General features: G+C 39.4%; 1 protein-coding gene across 4 annotated transcripts; it reads right to left on the reverse strand.

The window, feature by feature from the left end:
- Window positions 1-1,205: 1,205 nt before the first annotated feature.
- On the reverse strand, window positions 1,206-20,216 carry LOC118409379 (serine/threonine-protein kinase MAK-like). 4 transcript variants are annotated; one of them, XM_035810367.1, is made up of 15 exons: window positions 20,038-20,216; window positions 15,112-15,430; window positions 13,830-13,884; window positions 13,519-13,640; window positions 11,427-11,639; window positions 8,048-8,219; window positions 7,734-7,901; window positions 6,895-7,203; window positions 6,715-6,762; window positions 5,436-5,613; window positions 4,115-4,234; window positions 3,306-3,422; window positions 2,942-3,062; window positions 2,472-2,529; window positions 1,206-1,444 (listed from the first exon to the last, which is right to left on the reverse strand). In XM_035810367.1, exons 2-14 carry the CDS (start codon window positions 15,210-15,212, stop codon window positions 2,505-2,507), a joined length of 1,749 nt encoding a protein of 582 aa, XP_035666260.1. In that variant the 5' UTR covers window positions 15,213-15,430; window positions 20,038-20,216; the 3' UTR covers window positions 1,206-1,444; window positions 2,472-2,504. The 4 variants fall into 4 exon arrangements, with proteins under 4 accessions (XP_035666260.1, XP_035666258.1, XP_035666261.1 ...); XM_035810365.1 differs by having other exon boundaries at window positions 4,076-4,234; XM_035810368.1 differs by lacking the exon at window positions 6,715-6,762 and having other exon boundaries at window positions 4,076-4,234.
- Window positions 20,217-21,784: the final 1,568 nt, after the last annotated feature.

Here is a 21,784-nt window from a genome sequence, read left to right on the forward strand (position 1 = left end):
CAGTGCTGCGCCTTCAATCGGAAATATCATGCAAAACTTAAAAGTATGACTAAGACAACAACGTAAAAAGATTTGATTTTAGCGCTAAAAGTAGTTGGGTGCTCTGTCAAATTGCTCAGACGCAGCAAAACTGCGAACGTACCAAAGCTTCAGAGAGATATCCACTTAAGAAATACATAGATGTAGCAAACTGGTAATGTTGTTCTTACACGTTTGCATGAGCAATTCTAGGGCTGTGGTAGACATTCGTTGTATTCCATGTTCATGTAACAGTGTGGAGGATATACAAAGTATAGCTGTATAACCCCATGTTATCAACGAAATTTACAACATTTAAAAACAAGTTGTACTGTGAACGTACATGTATATTTACATCACAAATTTTCATCTACTTTTAAGTTTTATGGTCAAAAAGGGCAAAAAAGAAGTCTGTTAAAATATTCATTTACAACTTTGAAGACACAATACAGTGAGGTGGATTCTGGTGACGATCTATTGCACAGTGTAAAATTACACATTTGTCAAGAGTTTAAAACTACAGTCAGTCTCCACTTGTACATTCTTCAATAGCCTTAACATCATATTACACTATATCATCATGCATTTACAAGGTATCATGTGCTAGATATACATTTTAGCACATGCATCTCCTAATGGAAAGACGAAAATACTCTGAAGAGGGAGAATCTTTACAGGAAAACATGGGTACATCTACAAACATAGCTGCATGTTTAAGTTTTCGCATGTAAAAACTGGTCCCACGTTTGTTCCAACTTTCATGTGAAATGTGTGCAACTCACACGTACAACTGCTTTTGAGGCACTACATCTTATGACATTTCTATATAACTGTACAAGATCTGCTCTGCCTGGAGAATATAAGTTCTAAAAATGTTACTTGAAAATGTACAGAATTCAATAAAACCATGTTATTTCTGTTTCAGAGTCACATTTCAACATTACTCACTGAAATGAGTGATCCACAATTTACACATTGGAAACATACACATATTAGCTTAAGCAAAACAATAACATCGGAGCAAGTTATCTGGAATATGATTTTAAGGTGAACTATCAATGTGTTTCGAACAGCTTCTGCCACAATGTACATGTTTGTTTGCACAACGTATGTGGCATGCTTAAAATCACTTAATCAACAAAGGTTTTGTGTCTCAATATCATACTTAGTTTTGGATTCTTAGATAATTTTCCCTTTAGGTATCATTTTGAGAAGCACATTTTGCATAACAACTTATTTTATGCATTAACTACAAATGTTGAGGACTCTCACAACTTAGCTTAATTAAGAATTGAGATGATACCTTTATGATGAAATTGCTAAAATGTTTTTCACACGACTGCTTATGATACATGTTTGTACTGCACTAAGTTGTGTCATGGGGGAAGGGTGACTAGCCAGGTCCTGCTACCGATGACCACCATACCTGCAGAAACATACAGAAAAACATCATGTTTAGATAAAAACTTGCAAAGTTGTATCATCTGCAGAGGTTCTGATGTTATTTTTTGTCAGTAAGAAATGGGTGAAAACAGCTGAATAAATGGAACAAAAAACAAGTTTCAAGTTGAGTATACATTGCACTGTTTTCCATGCACAATGTAAAAAAACAACGACTTTTGGAGTTTGCTTCCAACCTCTGCCCAAGCCAGAAAACAATGACATACACAGAATGGTATTTGAAGCCTGATCCTGAGGTTGTGCCTTGTCTGTACTTTGTGCAGCAATTTTCATTCTTGTCTGATTCATACATCAGGAAACCACAGAAAATAATGGGTCGAAGCCTTGATTTTTGATTCAGTACCAAAATGCATTACTAACTGGTACAAACTACAAGATGCACAAATGTAAATGCACGAAGCAGTGGCAATATCATGGTATGGAATAGAGTAAAAAGACAACTACACATAATAAAGTAAATGTTTACACACCAGACAACAGAATGAAGTTAATGTGGATAGTGTACCCTTACAAGGAAGTATGTTCAGTTAAAACATATGAAAATGTGTGAAAGATGTGATAGTGCACATATAGAAAATGCTGTACAACCCATCACAGAAATGGTGTGTGGTCAGTGTTCAAGTGTACACCAATGCAAAAAGATTTTGAAAAACTGGCAGCAAGAAACAAAGACAACTGTTACAAGTACTTTCTACTAGCAGATGTCCATTCAACAGATACTTTTGACACTGGAAGCTACACACACTACATCTGTGGCTAGTTATATCATTATCAACCCAACTCACATCACAGGAGCTATTCACAGAAAGAACAAAATAGGGTACAGTGTTCTTTCCTTTGATTTCAAGAATATTTTTGTCCATCTGTTCCTTATTTTGTTTTTTCTGACATAGTCCAATTGTTATGCACCAAAAATGTCATGCATTGTCCCCAATTATACAATGTGGTGACAGCAAGAAGTACACCTCGTACAAATTCAAATATTTCCTTACAACTTGTCGGACTTTATTCATGCCATCATGCTTTCATGTTGCTTTTCCTCTACAATACCTGAAATTGGGGTGTAAATAATGCCAATGTTAGCCTATTCAAATTTCTGGTATTGGGAAGGATGTACATGTAAGTATGGTAGTGACAGAACAATGAGTTTTGTTTCAAAGCTTATATTTGAAAGTTAAGACGAGATGCACATTAAGGATGGAATGATAAAGAGGGTGAGTACTAGTATATTGCATCTGTGCTGATGAGTGATGTATTTGTGGGATTCACAAATCTGTACAAGGTATTCTGTAGCACCTTTAGATGCAGTCTGTTAACCTCTTGACAACAATTAACAACATCCTATACCATATGGCCATCACATATCACCTTGTGCAATGTTTTCATTAAGAGAGGTCCTAGTATGCATCCTTGTGGGACACTATATTGTATGGCATAGTATCATCATTAGGATCGCACTTACTTGGCGGCCCAGTCTGTTCTCCCACTGATGGGGTTGACGTGTCGGAGCCCTGAAGGATTCCTGGTTGGTTGGTAGGTGAACGTACCTGGCTGGGCGCGAGCCGTCTTCCACTGGCTGTAATCTGTAGGAGCACATCGGCAAATGTTGAGGGAAAACACAGTCCAAAGAAGTGGCTTTCTATTCTAGTACTATACATCTCAACAATGTAATTAGCACTTTCCCACGTACAGGTATACATGTAAAAACAGCAACAGAACATGCCACTTTTTAACTTGATGTGATAAAAATAGTACTATGCACCATAGATTTACCAATTTGAAAGCTTTATCGTGGGAGAACAAAATCAGATATTTAGTCCACTTACTTGTCCCAGCATTGTTTGGCAGCTGCACTCTTTGAGAAGCTGACCCCACCTCCTTCTTGCTGAAAGATGGTATGTACCCACCATCATACGTTCTGTCTCGGCCATAACCTGCACCACCTGGGGGGGGGGGAATCGTTAGCCTTTTATTTCATTTCCATTTATTGTGCCATACTCTTCCCTACAAAGACTCAGAATTCTGCCTTTGCCTTTAGATATGGAGTTTTATAAGGAAGTGCTAAGGTGGAAATTGTTCCTTGCTATACATATGGTACTATATTGCATTGCAGTGTCTCATGGTGAAGTTGAAGAAAAAAGAACGGGGCTGGCAAGAACTGTGCAAACTGTTGCGTAAAGAAAGGCTTTTTTCTATATTTTGAAGTGCTGAGACAAGTGGCTGGCAAATTTACCCAATTACCCGTAATACTCTTTTCATTCAGGACATAAGCTGAAGCTAAGGAATACAGAAGTTCTTCAAAATACCCTCTAAAATATTACCAAAGTAGGACTGGGTAAACCAGATGATTTCAACCAGTGATGATAATTCATGACATTTAAAGTGATATACATGTATGTATCAAGATACAAGTATGACCTCAAATCCAAAATGGCTCTGAAATTATGCAGGACACTTAAACTTAAAGGACCACCGCTTTCAATTTTCCTAACGGCATAGACTTAACAAGCTGCAATCATGCTGTTGTTCCATGCAGTGCACAACAAACTGCTGAGGACAAGCCACCGCATGCCAACATGATGATTTCTCCTTGTACCTAAGAAGGGGACCCTGCCGTACGCACTGAGGGGCTCACCAAGTGCATTGTAGTTGGTTCTGTTGACGTTCATGCCAGTGACAGAAGGCTTATTCTGGTATGGGCTGTTTCCAAACAGGCTGGCTTCTTGGCTGGCACTCCCCTTTGTACTGTTCATCCCTGTAACAAGGCATAAAGGATGAAAAAAATCAGTTTTGAGTGCTATTATTTAATCTTCTATTATTGTATGGTACCAATTTTTCAGTTTTTCAGTGATGTGTGCAAAGCTAATTCATGTACCAGGTCAAAGATGATGGAACACCAATGTACCGGTGCTGTACCTGCATTGCCTTAAAACTCGTTTCTTAAAACTTGATATCTCTACTACAAAGATGAAAACTTAGTGCTGGAAAAAGGGGCATTGAAGTCAACACCATCTTTGATTAGAGATACGTTTAAACGAATAATGGTTTTTCTGGATAAGATACCCGAATCTAAATAAATCATCTGTTACATAATTTTTCAGTCATCATCAAAGTCAAGTTGTTCAGGTACAGTTACAGGTGCAGGACTGGACCTATACCAGCAGTAGTAAAGCTCTGGAATTGGACCTGATGCTATGGTAAAGTACACCACACTAACCACTTCTGTAAAATTGTTGACTGTTACCCACATGGGACAGCTGCATCTCATTGACTTACATAATCATCAAAACCTTAAGAGCTGTTTCCACTGCTTGAGAAAACCAAACGAGAGAAAGGTTGGCTCTACTGAGGCCTACTTCCTCAGTTGAAGCGATACTCGACAAGTCAAGACAACTAGAGAGCTATTTAATCACCCATATCATGGCCAACACAGATCGTGTGGGTTTGTGGTGACCGGTACTTAAGCACACCTGGTTTTAACAAGCAGGTAGACTGGATTAGACCAAACTGGGTCAAGGAGTGAAAACGATGAGCCCTTAAGATAACAAACCCAACACAATGTGTAGAAGACACTCTGATAGGTAACAAACACACCTGGGCTTTTAGGAATAGCTAAATTATTCGTCAATCCTATGGAGATTTTGTTTCCAGTCTCACCATATTGGTTGGACTAAGATTTCATGCCCTCTTCATCCCGGCATAAGAGTTTCTTTGGGACATGTGTGAAATGTCAGCAATGCAAATAAGAGCTGTTTAAGTTATGTCAACCGCTGTGTCTTAACTTTTATACTTCACTCTAGTCTATATTTTATACTTCATTCTAGTCTATATTTTATACTTCACTCTAGTCTATATTTCCTGTACCATATTGCAACTGTGGTCATGGATGAGACAGATAGCTCACACTGAAATAAAAATCTGTACAACTGTCATTGAAGCAATAATCAGTACCATACCTGGCATGTATCTGGACTGTCTGAAGTAATGCTGCTTGGCGGATGACCTGGTGGTGGACCTTCCAGAGTCTGGCGGCTGTTGCTTCGTGTTGACGTGTATCGCCGAGGGCTTGGCGCTCCCGAAAATGGAGTCCAGTTCGGTCGTAGAGTCGTCCTCTTTCTTCTTGTGAACAGAGGGCTGAAGAAACACCAAGACAAAAAGCTGATGTCATACAGTGATAAATATGAGAGCGACATTAATTATGGTCACCGGAGCTGTAGTATCAGTTTAAGAGGGGTATCTCACTGGACTGTGGTATTTTGGTGGCTTCCCTGCACGTTAAATTGAATTTGCCTTATTCTTGGCTTTAAAATGAGAATATCATGCAAAATGTACGACAAAAGAGGAAAGCGTAAAAAATAGATTTGTTTTCTATGGATGAGCACCCTGTCAAATTGTCCAGATGCAGCAAAAACACCAACATACTGCAGCTTTAGTGAGATACCTCCTTTACGTCAAAGCCTGGAATATGCCACCAGAGTGCAACAATACAAAACAGTGATATATGATCAACTGCACCAGAACCATGCTCAAACTGCAGGGATGTCTGCAGGCTTCGTCTGCCGGGGCTTTGGATGTGTAAACCTGTCTTGGGGGTTTCATCTTAACAACCATTAAGTACAGCCACCAAGAACGGCTGATTTCAACTACATGAACTGGAAAGGATGTTCACAAGATGTAGACATAGATAGGTGGCCGATGACTCCAGGCATCCCTGGTTAATAGCCAGCAGTAAGCTAGAAAAGAAGCGTACAAGCAATAGTACATTGTACGAATGTTGGATGTATTTGCCAGTCATTGTTAAACATGCCTCTGATGAGAATGGGTTCTGAGCAATTTTCATTTCAAAGTAAATCTCCAGTTGTAACAGATTGAATTGTATTTGAAAATTCTAATCAAAGGTTTCTCAACAATTACTGACAAAATACATCCTTTCATAGAGAGCTATGGGAATTACATGTATGCATTTCAAAGGCGCTCTGTCCCTTTGAACGTACATGACAAGTCCCAGTGTGCTCGGTGAGTGCCTCTCCAAGGATACAGGACTGTACGTGCCGCAACGTGCAACAAGACAAAAAAACCTAGAAACCAAATCTTCAGGAAGTTACAGAATCACACACATTTAGGTGCATGCCGTAAACTTTTCCAAACTCAAACAACACTGAAAACAAGGGCTATTCTCATGAAATTGTGCCAAGAAAACCAATTTGAAGAGTGCAGCACAAGAGATGGCCACACCTTTCCTTTCATATAGACAGGTTTCCTCACTGTAGGCTGTAGCATTTTCTAGAGAGAGCAGAAAAACAATGTGAAATCATCACACAATTCACTCCCAGTCAAACGTGGCAATCTTATCAAATCAATACTCCTTCTTTTTCGTAAAAGAAAGAAGAGTACAAGACTTGTTAAAAGACTAACCTTTTTGGAGTAACTTGACAGAAAGTCGAACTCGTCATCTAAATCATCGAAACTGTCGGCTGGCTGCGCCCCCCATCGTTTCCTCCCAGCAGCCTTTGGGGCCACCGGTTCTGGCTGCTTCTGATTGGCTACTGCTGGTAGTGTGACATCAGCGCCATGGTGATGGTGTTGTTGTTGTTGTTGCTGAGGTTGGATTTCCTTTAGGGGTTGTTTAGCAGGGGACACACCACCTTGATGGGCGATGAGCTGCTGCGGGGTCATCTTGGGTCCCAGATTTTGCCCCACTTGGTAGTAGGGGTATCTCAGAGACTGAAAAATAACATTGTCATCACGACTTAGAGTCTAAATCATATAAACTTACATGCTGTAAAACTTTCATAGGGCAGAGCTCTTTTTTAGGAGTTCCAGATTGAAAAAAAAGACTGATCTAATGCTACTTTACCTTTATCTGCAGGGTAACCTATATCCATTGCTTTTAGATACTGGGTTTTTAGGGATGTCCTGTCGACAGACGGTGGTTTCAAACTGCAGTAGTCTAAAAGAATTGCAGTTTGAAGCCACTGTCCATAAACATAATATCCCTATTAATATACCCCTTTTCAAAAAGCAACGGATATAGGTTACTTCTTGGATAAAGGTGAACTGGCATTTCATTTTTTCACAATCGTCAATGAAAACAACTAATGTTACTAGGTTATCTTACAAGTCACAACAGACTGTACGAATAAAGATTTTTTGTACTTTGAAATGAAGAACAAAAATACAACACAAATCTATGAAAATGTAGTGTCTGACACATGCAATTATACTGTTAAGTCAGTAAAAAAAAGCACCCCTACCTGTGCTGCTGTTGGTCTCTTCTTAGGGTCCCAATGTAGCATGTCTCTCATGAGCTGGATCGCCTCATTGCTGGCGTTAGGGATGAGGGTTTTCAGGTTGGTCGGGACGCACTGGGGGAAGCGGAAGTTCATTGCCGCTGCCAACTGGTGACCCTCTGGCCAATCAGACTGCAGGTAACAAATGACAAGTAGGTCAAGCAGAACTATAGGTCAACTGTCTACTCAACTTACAATTTTGATTTAACACAAAAAAACAAACCCTATCTTGCTTGCCTCTACTCTCAGTGATATAACACAAAGATAAAATCTTGTACCTTGCTAGGCGTGCCCAGAACTTGGCAGACTTTAAAGATCTCGTCGACCTCACTGCTCCCGGGGAACAGTGGTCTCAGGGTGTACAGCTCTGCCATGATGCAGCCGATGGCCCACATGTCGATGGGTGAGCTGTAGTTTCTGGATCTAAGCAATACTTCTGGTGCTCGGTACCTGGTTGGAGAGATATGATAATTAGGTACATACATTTGCATGACTAATGAGGAATGGTGTACTGATGAGGGATTGAAAACTGCATATCAATTGCACTTGAACAATGGCAAGTAATGTTTATAACAAATCCAAGATGCTACATTTGCATATCTAATGAGGATGGTGTATTGACGAGGGATTGAATTCCATCTATGAGATATACATAGCCAATGGCAGCTTATTTTAAGTGTAAATTCAGCAGTTTTAATACAACACTACAGATTTAAGATCCTTCTATTGTTGTTTTTAGAATTAAGAATTGAAGAAAAACAACTAATAAAAGTGTGGCAATTAAAATTATTGCCATGGCGACGGTTTTATTGTTTATATATTAAGGATTGTTGTTATCAATGGGTTTTAATAGTCGTATTCCATTCGCCTGGCGATTAATTTTTAGAGAGGATTGCTGTCAAAAGGGGTTCTCTTGTGAGTGAAGGGTGAACTAATAATGTGAATGCTTCTCATCAATTTTACAAATCAGACCTTCATTTACATAAATCATATCATCAGTTGATCATCTTCTCTAGCTAAATAACAATATGCTAGAATTATCAAAGTCTTAGCAAAGAAAGCTATTGTAGTATTTTCTAATAATTTATGTAAATGAGACCCTAATTTACTTGATGTATGTCTAATAACGTTCAAATATCGTAGTTGCCAAATGTTGCAAGAATGAAATTATCATCATCAACCACTTTGATATTATAACAATTTCTCAATGATTATGCAAATTAGATAACAATTTGTATCATTTTATGTCTATCTATATTTCTCTATTTTTAAATTGCATATGCTATATGTTTGACTGAGTGTCCTATTACGCGGCTATGAATTGATAACTGATGTAGAGTCATACGCGCACTTACGCCTCTAGATACGGCCGTTTTTCATGGTCCGGATGCGGCGCACCACTTAGAGCAAGTCACACATGTTGAACTAGAGTTCCACGACCCCATACCTTCGTCATTAATTATGCAAATAAGGCTCTCATTTGCATAAATTATATAACTTGATCATCTCCTTCACCAAACAGACGTGCGCAATATATGTTAAGAAAGGAGGATTTTGTCGCTTTTTCTGATAATTTATGCAAATAAGGACCTCATTTGCATAATCAATATTCAACGATGTTCACCTGTACATAACTTCCAAATGCTACAAGTATGAAATTCCCGCCATTTACCACAATGACATGAAAGCATTTTCTCATTAATTATGCAAATTAGGTCTTTATTTTGCACAATATATATCTATCAATATTCTCTTTTTAAGTTACAAAGGTCACATGTTGCAATGGTCCTATAATTGAACTGAGCATGTTTAGACGATTTTCCAATCAATTATGCAAATTAGCTTCCAATCTGCATAATTGATATAGAATTATATGAAGCATCACGTAACCTATCCACATACTAAAAATCATAACAATCCGTCAACCCCTTCTTGAGTTATTCCCTTTCAAAGTCTGACACTACACCTGTCCTGCAGTTCTAAAACAAGCCGCTAGGGGGCAGAAACCTATACCACTTACTCACGGCATCAAAAGCTGTCTACAACTTAAAATTCATAGCCGCGACATGTTCAGAACTCGAGATATCAAACCAGGAAGTTCCGCTGCAGTACCGTAACAGGCCGCTAGGGGACCCAAAATCTAATCGTTTCCAGGTCTCAACAAGACCTACCCACATACCGAATATCAATACAATCCATCCAGGCGTTCTAGAGTTATGGTGGTCTTCTACAAACAGACACACATACAAACGCTACCCAAAATATAACGTTCTTTAATGGCGATGTTAACTATCACATCGCTATCTCACAACCCCACATGTTATACATCATTTAAGCTCAAACAATGCTTGTTTCACGCATTAGTTTGCATTTTTGAAACAAAGATATCAAAGGTGAAGAAGGCCGCACCAAACTTTCCAAACTCCAAACGAACGAACCCGGAAGTGATTTCCACGACTCACGGGTCATTTTCCGAGGAACATATTTCAACCATCCTTTATCCCCTGTTTCAAATGTTTACATTTCCATGACCACCATACTACATACTACAATTCTGGTACGTCTGAAGTACTAGGCTTTTCTCAATTTTGCACGGCGATCAATCGAAAATCGCCTCGCGAGAATACACTGCTGTGCACACGTATATGTGCCCTGGTACCTGGTACTGGAAAGCATACCCGTGGAGGTAATGGTTCAGTCCGGTATGATGCGCGGCAAAACCCGGAAGTGATTTCCACGACTCACGGGTTATTTTCCGAGGAACATATTTCAACCATCCTTTATCCCCTGTTTCAAATGTTTACATTTCCATGACCACCATACTACATACTACAATTCTGGTACGTCTGAAGTCCTAGGCTTTTCTCAATTTTGCACGGCGATCAATCGAAAATCGCCTCGCGAGAATACACTGCTGTGCACACGTCTGGAAAGCATACCCGTGGAGGTAATGGTTCAGTCCGGCATGATGCGCGGCATGATGCGCGGAAAAAAAATTCCTGAGATGCCTGTACAGTTTTTAGAATTCTTTGCAAATGGTCGCTCACTATACTATTAGGCTCGCCAATCAGGCGTCGCCAAAAATTCACAAACAAAAACCAAATTCCCTCATATTTCAATACATTCTTTCTAAACTGTGACAAAATAATTCTGCCCTTACATGCATTATCACACCAAAGCAAACCACTGGTATATACAATGTACAATACATGTAACTGCAAATGAAAAAGCCTATTGCCCAAAAGCTGGTCCAATTTAGACACTTTTGAAACCTACACAAGTCAATGACTACATGATTGCACTGGTTGCTACACGTGTCAGAAACGTGAATTACGTTATCACACGTTCCCATGCATGTTAAGTAAAGAATTATCAGCAATGGATACACACATCAGGAACATGGATTACATTTTACCCAACAGTGATAAGTCCCCAGTTTTGAAAGACATGTTTTGCCAATGTTTTTCCTTCACTTTTCCTTTCATAAAATATTTGCGAAAGAAGCCACACCCCTTAAACATACTGTATATATATAAAATCCTTGGCGACGCATTATGATACTGATATATATCATCTGTTGTGCCAACTAGCGTGACGCACGCAACATCCTGAAGGCTTGATGTTACGACAATGTTATCTCAACACCGTAACACGTACCATCTTGTTGATACGTAGTCTGTGTACGGAGGTCTGGAGCGGATTTCTCTAGCCAGTCCAAAGTCTGCTATTTTGATGAGCTCAGGTCCCATACATAACAAGTTCTCAGGCTTCATGTCCCTGTGGAAGAAGCCGTGCTTGTGCATGAAGGCCATCCCCTGTGTGATCTGGTACAGGATGTTCCGTATCACCGACTCGGGGAATAACTTGTCCCTGAAAAACAAAGAAACATTACATGTAGTTTCATTACACTCTCTATGAATGTGATTTTGTTTCATGTAAGGTTAAGCTATTATGTAATCAGAGAAGCTAAAGATAGGAGGCAAATTTGAGGTAAATGTAATATTACTTATGTAAATTCATCTATTTTCATAGGTACTTATATTAACAGTTCCACTGTCTTTTGATTTTGTGGCTGAAACAAATCTGTAGTGCACACTTTTATTTATAAAGTTCTAACCATGAGAAGATGTTGAAAAACAAAGGTTAAAAAAATATGTCAAGATTTAGAGTGCCTCATATAACAGTCTATCTTCCAGATTGTAATGTTTCCATTTTTATTCCAATTTTCTTTGGCAATGTGACAGACTGTGCAGCTGATGTTGTGACTAGTGCACAAGTTTTCTGTTTCTATTAGCCAGGGTAAACTGCAGTTCTCTCACCAGATCATATTTCCTGGATGTTTAAGTATGTGATGGTGTGCAGCAATAGAATGGTGGTATTTCCTCATTACCTTGGGTTTTATCTTCCCAAAGCTGGAAGAACATTAATTTGAGTCTGTCAGAACCAATAGACAGGTTTAAGCTTGGGCCAACATGACCCGGGTAATATCAATCAATCAGGAGAAAAGCCAACAAAACCCTGCCATGTTTTTCTTAGCTCCCACTGAATGTGTACTCTGGCTCACTTGACTGAACTTCATACCTCATTCAGTTCTTCCACTTGAAAAGTTTCCTATTTCTAAAGGTGTAGACACCACTGAAATGGGACTTATATTGGGTGGTTAAAGTGAATTGTTGGGCTAAGAACTGACGCTTTCGTCAGCACTCGTATTTGTATTCGCCCTTTAAGCCTACATGGTCCCCCTGAATCCACACCCTCCACCCAAGAAAACCCCTTCTATTTGTTCAGGTACAAATACCATTATGTCCTTATGGTTGCCCCGGGCAACAAGTCAACATTCTTTGTGTTGGCCAATCATAGCGGGGCACCCATCAAAGAGTAAACCAATCAGCATCCTTGTTGTAGTTGACCTTTGGCCCCATCAGCAGGAGAGGCCAATTTGTTGAGTAGAGGATCAAAGGTGGGAAACATTTTCAGACGTCTAAAAACAACAAATGGCTTCTGCTCTACCTAATCCCCCTCATAGAGCCACCGATGTATCGATGGTGACAGGCGGGCCATACTTCCATGCCCTTCACTCCGTCAAAAGTAAACAGTCTGTCCCGTTGGCAAGGACAAGTTATTTCTTCATTGTACCCTTGAGCCAAGGATGCTTCACTTTTCAATAGAAAAACAATGTGGGAGAAAGGAATTTCAGAGTCAGACCTCCCATGGTATGAACAGGTATTTCTTTGACAGTGAAACAGACCAAAACTACAAATTCCAACGCTACAAATTCTATGCAGTTCAGTCTGTTAATTCACTTTTGCAGAGTGGAAACTACTACATACTTTCTCAAAATACTTTCTCTTGGCATCGTGTTGGTGTAACAGTTAGGGTGTTTGGCCCAGAACCCAGAGGTCCTGGGTTTGATTCCCCTGACATGCCACTGATGTTGTGCCCTTTGGAAAGGCTCTTCACACAACCTTCCTCACTCCACTCTGGTGCAAAAATGGGGACCTGACTTTCATTGGGGATGTAAAACTGAAAGGCTATGGAAGGAGAGGGATGTGCTCCACCTTCCAAAACCTTACCCTTGACATAGTGGATAACAGCACACTGCCTCTACAACTTTAAAAGCAAAGGCTATGGGATTACATTTACCTTTACTTTACAGAACCTTTACAGAACGGTTGATTCTACATTACCACATAACACCATTGATATGTTCCATGACACCACTAACTTTGAACACACTGTGGACACTTACCTATCTTTCATTAGCTGGTAAAGGTTTTCCTTCATGTATTCAAAGATGAAATAGAGAGTGTCGTTTTCCCGGATAACTTCCTTCAGTTTTATAACATTGGCATGATTCAGTTTCTTCAAAGACTGAAAAGAAAACAACAGAGTTATGCTTTAATTATGAGACATAAAACTTGATTTTTAAAAGAACACAAACTTCAACTGCATGGGGACATGAGTACCATTTTGCACTTTTTAATATCTCACTACCAGCTACATTGAAAGCATTGATTTTGCAGTCATAAGTGAAAAATTCTAAACATTAAAAACACTCACCTTGACTTCTCTAAGATTCATACATTCTTCCCATGAGTAAAATTTCTTCTTCATTCTGCAGAAACAAAGTAAAAATAGTATTGAAGATGTCCTCATTTAATTACATGATGATTATGCTACCACTTTAAAATTTGAACACTGCAAAAATGTACAAACAAACAGTAGATCTAGTATAATAATTTTAGTTCAGCAGTAATGCGAACTTTAACCTTAACAAAGAATTCAGACTTTTGAATAAAGGTCAAGTTCCTGTGGGAAAAAAGGTTTAATGTACTTGGTCATACATTGTACAATGTACCGTTACAAAGTACACCTTTAAACTGTGTGCCAAATGCTTCAGAAACTAACATTATAACTAAAATCAATAATGATTTTTTTCCTATTCATTTGACAGCTGTGACGTGTTTCAATGACTAAAAATAGCCTTTTATGAAACATCATAATGCATATGAAAGAAATCAGCTTTATGTAATACAGTATAGCAAATATCAGGAGACTTGATGTTTTGTAAGGGGAGATTTAAATCTCTTATTGTATTGAAGAAAAAAAAACCTTCAGGTGCTGAACTACCTGTCTAGTATATCACCACTGGGCTTAAAGTCCAGTCTCTCTAGTTTAACAAAACAGCTTGTCTCTACAAACAAACTTGTGCATAAATATCCATTAGGCTGATTAGCTGAAGTTACAATACATAGTCTGAAGAGAGGTCACAAAATCACATTTCTATCACTTGTGTAATCTAGACAGACTGGAGTGCTAACTATGGCTTTGGATAATAAGATGGCAAAACTGGCACATTTTTCTCTCTGCTTGTCTGAAACAAACATTTACAACTGCAAACACACGTCTCAGAACACACGTCTCATCTGACAGCATGTCCATCATGACGATTGACCTTTATGGCGGCCTTGGTCAGCACCTGAGGTGACCTATTTTTGCTCAATACTGATCAACCAACTGTAAAAACATTAACAGCACATTTGTGTTGCTGTTAAACATACAACTAAGTATGGGGGAGGGATGACTTGAAATCACGAGAAACTTGCAATCTATCTTCAGCAGACAAACTTTTTGTTATGGTTGGGCTTTTTTCTCTGAGTCAGAACATATTAAGTTTAAAATATGGCTGACCTGCTCACATTACCAATGTCAGAAGTACTCACAACTTTTCAAAACGCCTTTTTGGTGAAGACTTTATGACAGCCAAACCATGTGATAAGTCATTTCATTGCTGTTATTAGTTAAATCCAATGATGCTAAGCAGAAAAACAGCGTAACTCACTTTTTGATAGCGACCATCTCCCCGGTCTCGGTGCTCTTCCCCAGCAGTACGCTACCGTACGTGCCGTCTCCGACCTGCTTCATCAGCTGGTATCGATTCATGGCGGCAGATTTTCTCCCGCGCGACGTTTATCGTCCTTAAGAAAAGTTCCGTGCACAAGGCGCTGAGTGGATCTCCCCCTGGTGAATTCCTGAGAAGTTTGGTCCGTGACGCAGCGACAGTTCGTCACGTTTACAACCGGCGCAATCTATATGAAAGTTCTGCGGGTTTCCAGTCGTAGAAACATTTTCAACGTTGCAGAAATTCTGTTGTCAATTTCCTGAAAATACAGATAAAACAGTGGTTTGTACAGGTTTGTGTCTGTATTATATTTATACTTCTAATACGTAATAGGATCCCAGGTTATACGTAATAGGATCCCAAAGGCCATGAATAATATATGAATTTCCCTTAAATTTATGAAGACATTAACAAACAGCGTATATAGAGAGTACTTTCTGATGTTAGAATATTTCTACCGCAAACTGATATCATAAATGTACAGTTCAATTATGGAATCACCTGCAAAACTTGGCATTGCTGCAATACAGCTATATATAAAACTCAAACAGTCACTATCCAGTTAATTGTCTGTTTTCCTCATCATTATAAATAATGCAGTTCTCATATCTATATATCATAAACGTTCATTTACACAAATCATTAAAAGTGACAGAATCAAACTCTAACTGAAGCAAAATTTGCTATTTTTTAGATGCACACTTAGTGACGCACAGCACATTGTTGTGTTGTAAGTGTAAATACAGGTAACAGCATTTTCACATTAAACTCATGCATGATTTAATAATCCATCCACAGTGCTCCATCACAGACCTTCTCACGCAAGAGTAGGCTAAGTGTGAATATCTAACTCTAAGTAAGTGGCACAGGGCTAGGGATAGTGTCAAGGAAGTATAGGGCCGGTAAAAGTGTGACAAAATCCTTGGAAAGGGGGGAATCCAAATTGTCAACTGAACGTGTATTCACATAGTTCTACTGGTCCTCACAACAAAAGTTAGTATTAATGCTAGTTCATCTTTATCCAAGAAGTAACCTATATCTGTTGTTTTTAAAGTCAGGGTATTAAAGAAATGGATATCAAGTCGACGGACAGTGGTTACAAACTGCAACATTTTGAAAACATTGAAAATATTGTGGTGGTAATACGATAGAAGTGTATATTCGTGGTGTCATCATTTCACACAAAAACAAAACAAAAAATAAAACCAAACGAAACATTTCAAGATATACAGTACAGTATAATCAATACTTTGTGCCATCTGGTGTGAATACTTCTATGCAAATGAGGGCTGGTAGGATCCCTTAGAAATGTCAACAACACACCAGGACAAAACAGGTGTTCATGTCAGCAGGTTTGTTAGGGGAGAGCAGCTTTTGGCTTTCACTATACAAGCCAAGATTTCCGTTTAGAGGTACAAAATAAAAATGGTACAAAATAATTTTAATCCTCAAAATATCACTGTCTTTCACTTTGTAAGTTTAAACTTTTAAAGAACTTCGTTTGTCCAAAACGCATGTTAAAGTTTAACCAAGGGAAGGTAGGTACAATGTATGACTGCTGTCAGTGCCATCCAAATAAGAGATAACATTGTAGCTAGTAGGATATATTTTCAGGTAGGAGTCAATGTTACAGAAAAACAGGTTAGGCATATAATTACTCGTTCAAATTTTACATCTACCTCCACACCTACACTTTATACTGGCAGAGATATTTTGATATTGATATTTGATATTATGCCAATATTAGTCCAGCCTTGGCCTTACCTATGTCCATTCTCATGCACAGCTGGCTCTAACATGGCCTGGCTGGATCTAGTTCCCCGTTGTGATGGGAATTAAATGGCGGTATCCGTTAGAGTTGTTTGGTAAACACACACTTGGAGAGTCCCTTTGTAATTTGTTATCCCTTACCTAGTTGCAAAAATCTGGTGACTGAGACATGGATTTGTGAAGGACTTGTTCTTGCGTCATCATTGAATTATTCCTACTAACAACCATCTTGACATATATTCGTTTACTTTTTATTTATTTATTTATTCATTTCTTCGGCTGTCTACAGACAGCCATGGCTGCCCAACTAGCCATATGTTTACTTTTGCAATGGGGAAAAGAGTTTTTTGCGCTGTTCGGTAAAAACAACTCTACACATCTAACTTCTAAGATCAGATTCTGTACATTAGAACGAGTATGACATTCTTGCGGCAGTATAGTAGTCATAAAAACTTCAAACTATAACTAGTATAAGGGAGATCCATTTGTGGTGGTGAGGTCACTGCAAAAACCATGAAATTAAAGCCACCACAAAAATGTCCAAGATTTACAATACTGTATTACTGAGTGACTAAATACTGGTTACTAGGAAGGCGACACACAACCATCCTAGTAGCGTCCTACGGATTTCCCATATAGGTCACTTTAAACAATCAGGAGCCAAACTGTCTGAACTATGAGGGCCGAGGCTTTGTCCACTTCTATATGCTTGTTTGAGTTTCTTGGATACCAACTAGGACATTTCAATAAAATGGCGCAAAGTCAATCGACATTGCACTTGAGGTTGGCTTCTGCCCCTAAACTTGTGCATTAAAATGTTTCACCAACCAAACACAAGGCATGCACATGACATTGTTCCCAGGCAGTGTGGTATGTATCGGGACACATGCTCGAGCGGGTTAATTAACACCTGGGTGAACTTGTGTTTATGGTAGTAATAAAGGCACAATGTAGGAGCTGTACGATTATCAACAGCTGTGTCTACAGAGGTTTTTGTTAAAAAGTGCCCACACCTCAGTGAATAATGTAATGTACATACAGCATCTGATGACATTTAATAGTACAGTAATAAAAAGTGGAAATCAACCATTGAAAAGGTCTAATTGGTAAACATTGTACTGTCACTGCTGCCGTTATCCCTGTCCTACTTTCCTTTGAGCATTAGACAGAGACAATACTGGAGTACTTGAGTAAAAGTAGGCAATTAGAAAATTCTGAAATGCTACAAATCATGATCATTGGTTAACCACCAGCCTGCTAGGGTAGTGGTTTGTTACCAAATGTGTATTGGTTATGGGGTCAGGAGGTAGGAAGATGGTTAACTTTGAGACTTATCTAACCTGAGTTCTACATAATACAGCACGCCACATTCAATAATGATCAGATATTAAATGGGCTGCTTACAAGCCAAATAATTGAGTCGAGAATTTTGCAAAAACACAACAGATGCTAGACAACTGTCTACAGAACATCAGGAAGAAATATGTCTTGTCAGTTTCCGTGTAAATAACATTATTTTACCGCATTATACAGAAAATTAGAATCATTAGTGGCCATTTATTGTTATAAAAAGAAACCACACAATGTGAAGCCATAGGAACTGGAGCAGCCGTCACTCATTTGATTACAGTAATTTCCTCTCTGAGAGAGAGAGAGAGAGCTCGAGAGCTTTTACGTTTTAGTTTAGACTCCTGGATCAAATTAGCATCTTTCAAACAATCTTTTAGCATGACATACTTTCATGTGTTGTGGGAATGAGCAAATGTTGTTTTTGTTGTCAGACAGGATTATAGTAATTTATACTGTAGCATTTGGTAATTAACATGTGAACTGCGATTAGATGGATAATCTCCACTAATCAACCTAATTTATACTAATAAATACTTCGGGCGTGGGTGCCTTCTAGGCAAAACAAAATTGTGTTGCAGTTCAAACAACAACATCAGATTATCGCTAAGCTTTTAAAAGTTGGAAACACTCAAGGTGTTTCAGAAAAACATTCTGTCACCGATGATTTTGCTATGAAGTCCATGTACATGTAATTGTGTATAGAAGAAATGGAGAAACTGCATCACTTGTTCTTTGTTACATGTGTACTACAGAAAAAGACAGTCTAATCTACTAACTTAAGACTTTCCTACTCTTTTCTAATAAGATTTTTCTACTTGCAGACCAAAGGATAGTCTTTAAAAGACTTTTACGCTAACATTTTACAGAACCCCTGAAAGAGTGGAATCCGAGAGGCGATGTCAGGGCAAAAGCCTGACGAGAACAAGCGAAGGTTCACTTGTCTTGAAGAGCCTTTACAAATCTTGGCAGCGACGCTAAAAACCTTACATAACACCTCGACACACCTGTACTAAACATTTCACCACAGAAATGAACTATTTTCCTCACTAGTTGATGAGAAAGAAATACCTGTTCTAGACTTGAGCTTGCTGGAGGCAGTAGGATGGATTTGAAGCGTTCCCCATGAATGGTGCCGGTCCCACGGGACAGTTATTACACACCTGGCTTATCTTACCTGTCCCTTACACCCAAAATCGTCTCGATTTCACCCAAAATAAAAGGTAACCCACCAGGTGATGGTAACCACACACCTGTCTGGATAAACTGACTGCCTCTGGTGGTGAGAATTTTGTGGGTTTAATGAAATATTTGGTGTTTTTTGCTGGGTGTTGGGCACATAGCAACTGGTGGGATTGATAGGTTTGTGTACATTGTGCTACAATCAATAGCAACAGTGAGAGAAGGGCACGCACAGCCAATTATGGCCGGTCCAACCCCCACACCATCACTACACATTCACTTCACACCTCCTAATGCCATAAACAAGACCATATGATCAGTAGATAAATAGATATTTGTTTTACATGGTTGTGTCAAGAAGAATCGTTTTGATCACATTGAGAGAAAACGTCCAGATCGGCCAGGGAAAGTGGCGATCCGACACGAGGGGATTTTTTGTGAGTGCCAAGTATGCGATAAGCGGCGTTGCAACGCAAAGATCTAAAGAATTCTTCACAAAATCACACTGATCGTGATAAGTTCTACTGTGAAGAAGCAGAGAAAAGCGTATTTTATACACTAGCTTACCTGGTTATCGTCCAGAAACGTGGAAATCCTTGGAAATGTGAGAAAACCGTGACTATCTCCCCCGCGACCTCCTCAGTGTTTGGTCCTTGTTGACAGCCATTACTTGGTGACGTCAAAGGATCAACTCCCATGATGCACCAGTGCAAAACTGACCCTACACAGCAGTTTGCTACAACATCGCTAGATGTCCCCAGTGAGTGGATTTGTCCCAGCTATGTGTCAAATAGTGTGGACGCCAAAACTTTTGACAATTATCATCCTTCAATGTGGCGCAAAATCACACCACCCAATAATGTGGACATGCAATTCAGTATAAGACACAGTATGAGCAAATGAAAGGTTTCTGGAAAAGTCATTCCCAGTGGCTGGAATAATACTAGAATCCGTCGGTTGAAAATAGAAAGCCATTTGATTGCCAAAAATTATCTAGTTACGTTCCTAGAAGACTTTAAGCAATATGAATGTCTCCATATATATCTGACATTGTATATTCTTAATTTCCATGCGTCATGGCGTCAATATTACAAAGTGCGCGTTACTTTTATCTCTTGAATTTTATACTAGAGCCCCTCGACAGCAAGTAGAAAGCCACCTGACTGCCTAAAACTACAAAGTTACTTTTCCACAAGGCTTTAAAACGATGGTACTCACCCCGAATGTCGGGGATCTGGATAGCTACTTTTTCAGTGTTGCCTGGATTTTGACATTTTGAGGTGACGATAAACCAATGTGCGTTACAACTTTGATGATAGAATCTGATCTGATCAGTCTTTCAGTGATTGTTGAAAGTCGTTTGGATTACAAGAATTATTTAGATAGTTACCATCCTACAAGGCGGTTAATGTCTTTGAGATACATAATGTTTTCGATATATGTCCGACGCCGCCTATTCTAACAGACGTCATGGCGTCAAGATTAGAAAGTATGCGTTACTTTCATCATTTGAATTTCTTGGGAGAAGCCGACGACAGAAAGTAGAAAGCCCAGCTATGTGTCAAATAGTGTGTTCCGTACTAGGTCCCACCCTCTTCATCCTCTACATCAACGATCTACCCACCTGCTGCACACAGTCTGACGCAAACCTGTTCGCCGATGACACATCACTCTCAACCAGCAACCGATCCGTCCAACATGTAGTCAACTCACTCAACACGGACCTACGGTCCGTATCCAACTGGCTAACAAGCTGGAAGCTAGAAGCCAATGAGGACAAATGCAAGGTGATGTTCATCACAACCCGCACTCTCCCTAGACCCCCTGCTCCAGTCATACTAGGCGGTTGTACACTACAAGTTGTTACTAACTACAAGCATCTTGGTGTCACCCTAACAAACACACTTTCCTGGTCTAAACACATTGAAACAACCTCCACTAAGTCAAGAAGATCTGCTGGCCTACTGTGTGCACTGAGAAAGAAGGTACCAAAGGATATCCTGCTCAGACTGTACAAAACCATCACCAGACTGGTCTGGAGTACGCCGACGTCGTTTGGGCTGGACTCACCAAGCGCGACGAAACAAAACTGGAATCAATTCAATACCAAACTGCCAGACTGATCAGCGGACAACATGGACTCCCGTACCCGTCATACCAATCTCTGTACACCCAGCTATCCCTTCCATCACTGCAGTTCCGACGACAATAATTCCACACCGCTGTCACCCTGTACAAGCTCCTCAACGGTCACTGCCCTCCACACCTTCAAACCCTGATACCCAGAACCCGTGCGTCTGCTACTGAGTCACGT

Source organism: Branchiostoma floridae, chromosome 2 (assembly GCF_000003815.2).
Source record: "Branchiostoma floridae strain S238N-H82 chromosome 2, Bfl_VNyyK, whole genome shotgun sequence".
NCBI lineage: Eukaryota > Metazoa > Chordata > Leptocardii > Amphioxiformes > Branchiostomatidae > Branchiostoma > Branchiostoma floridae.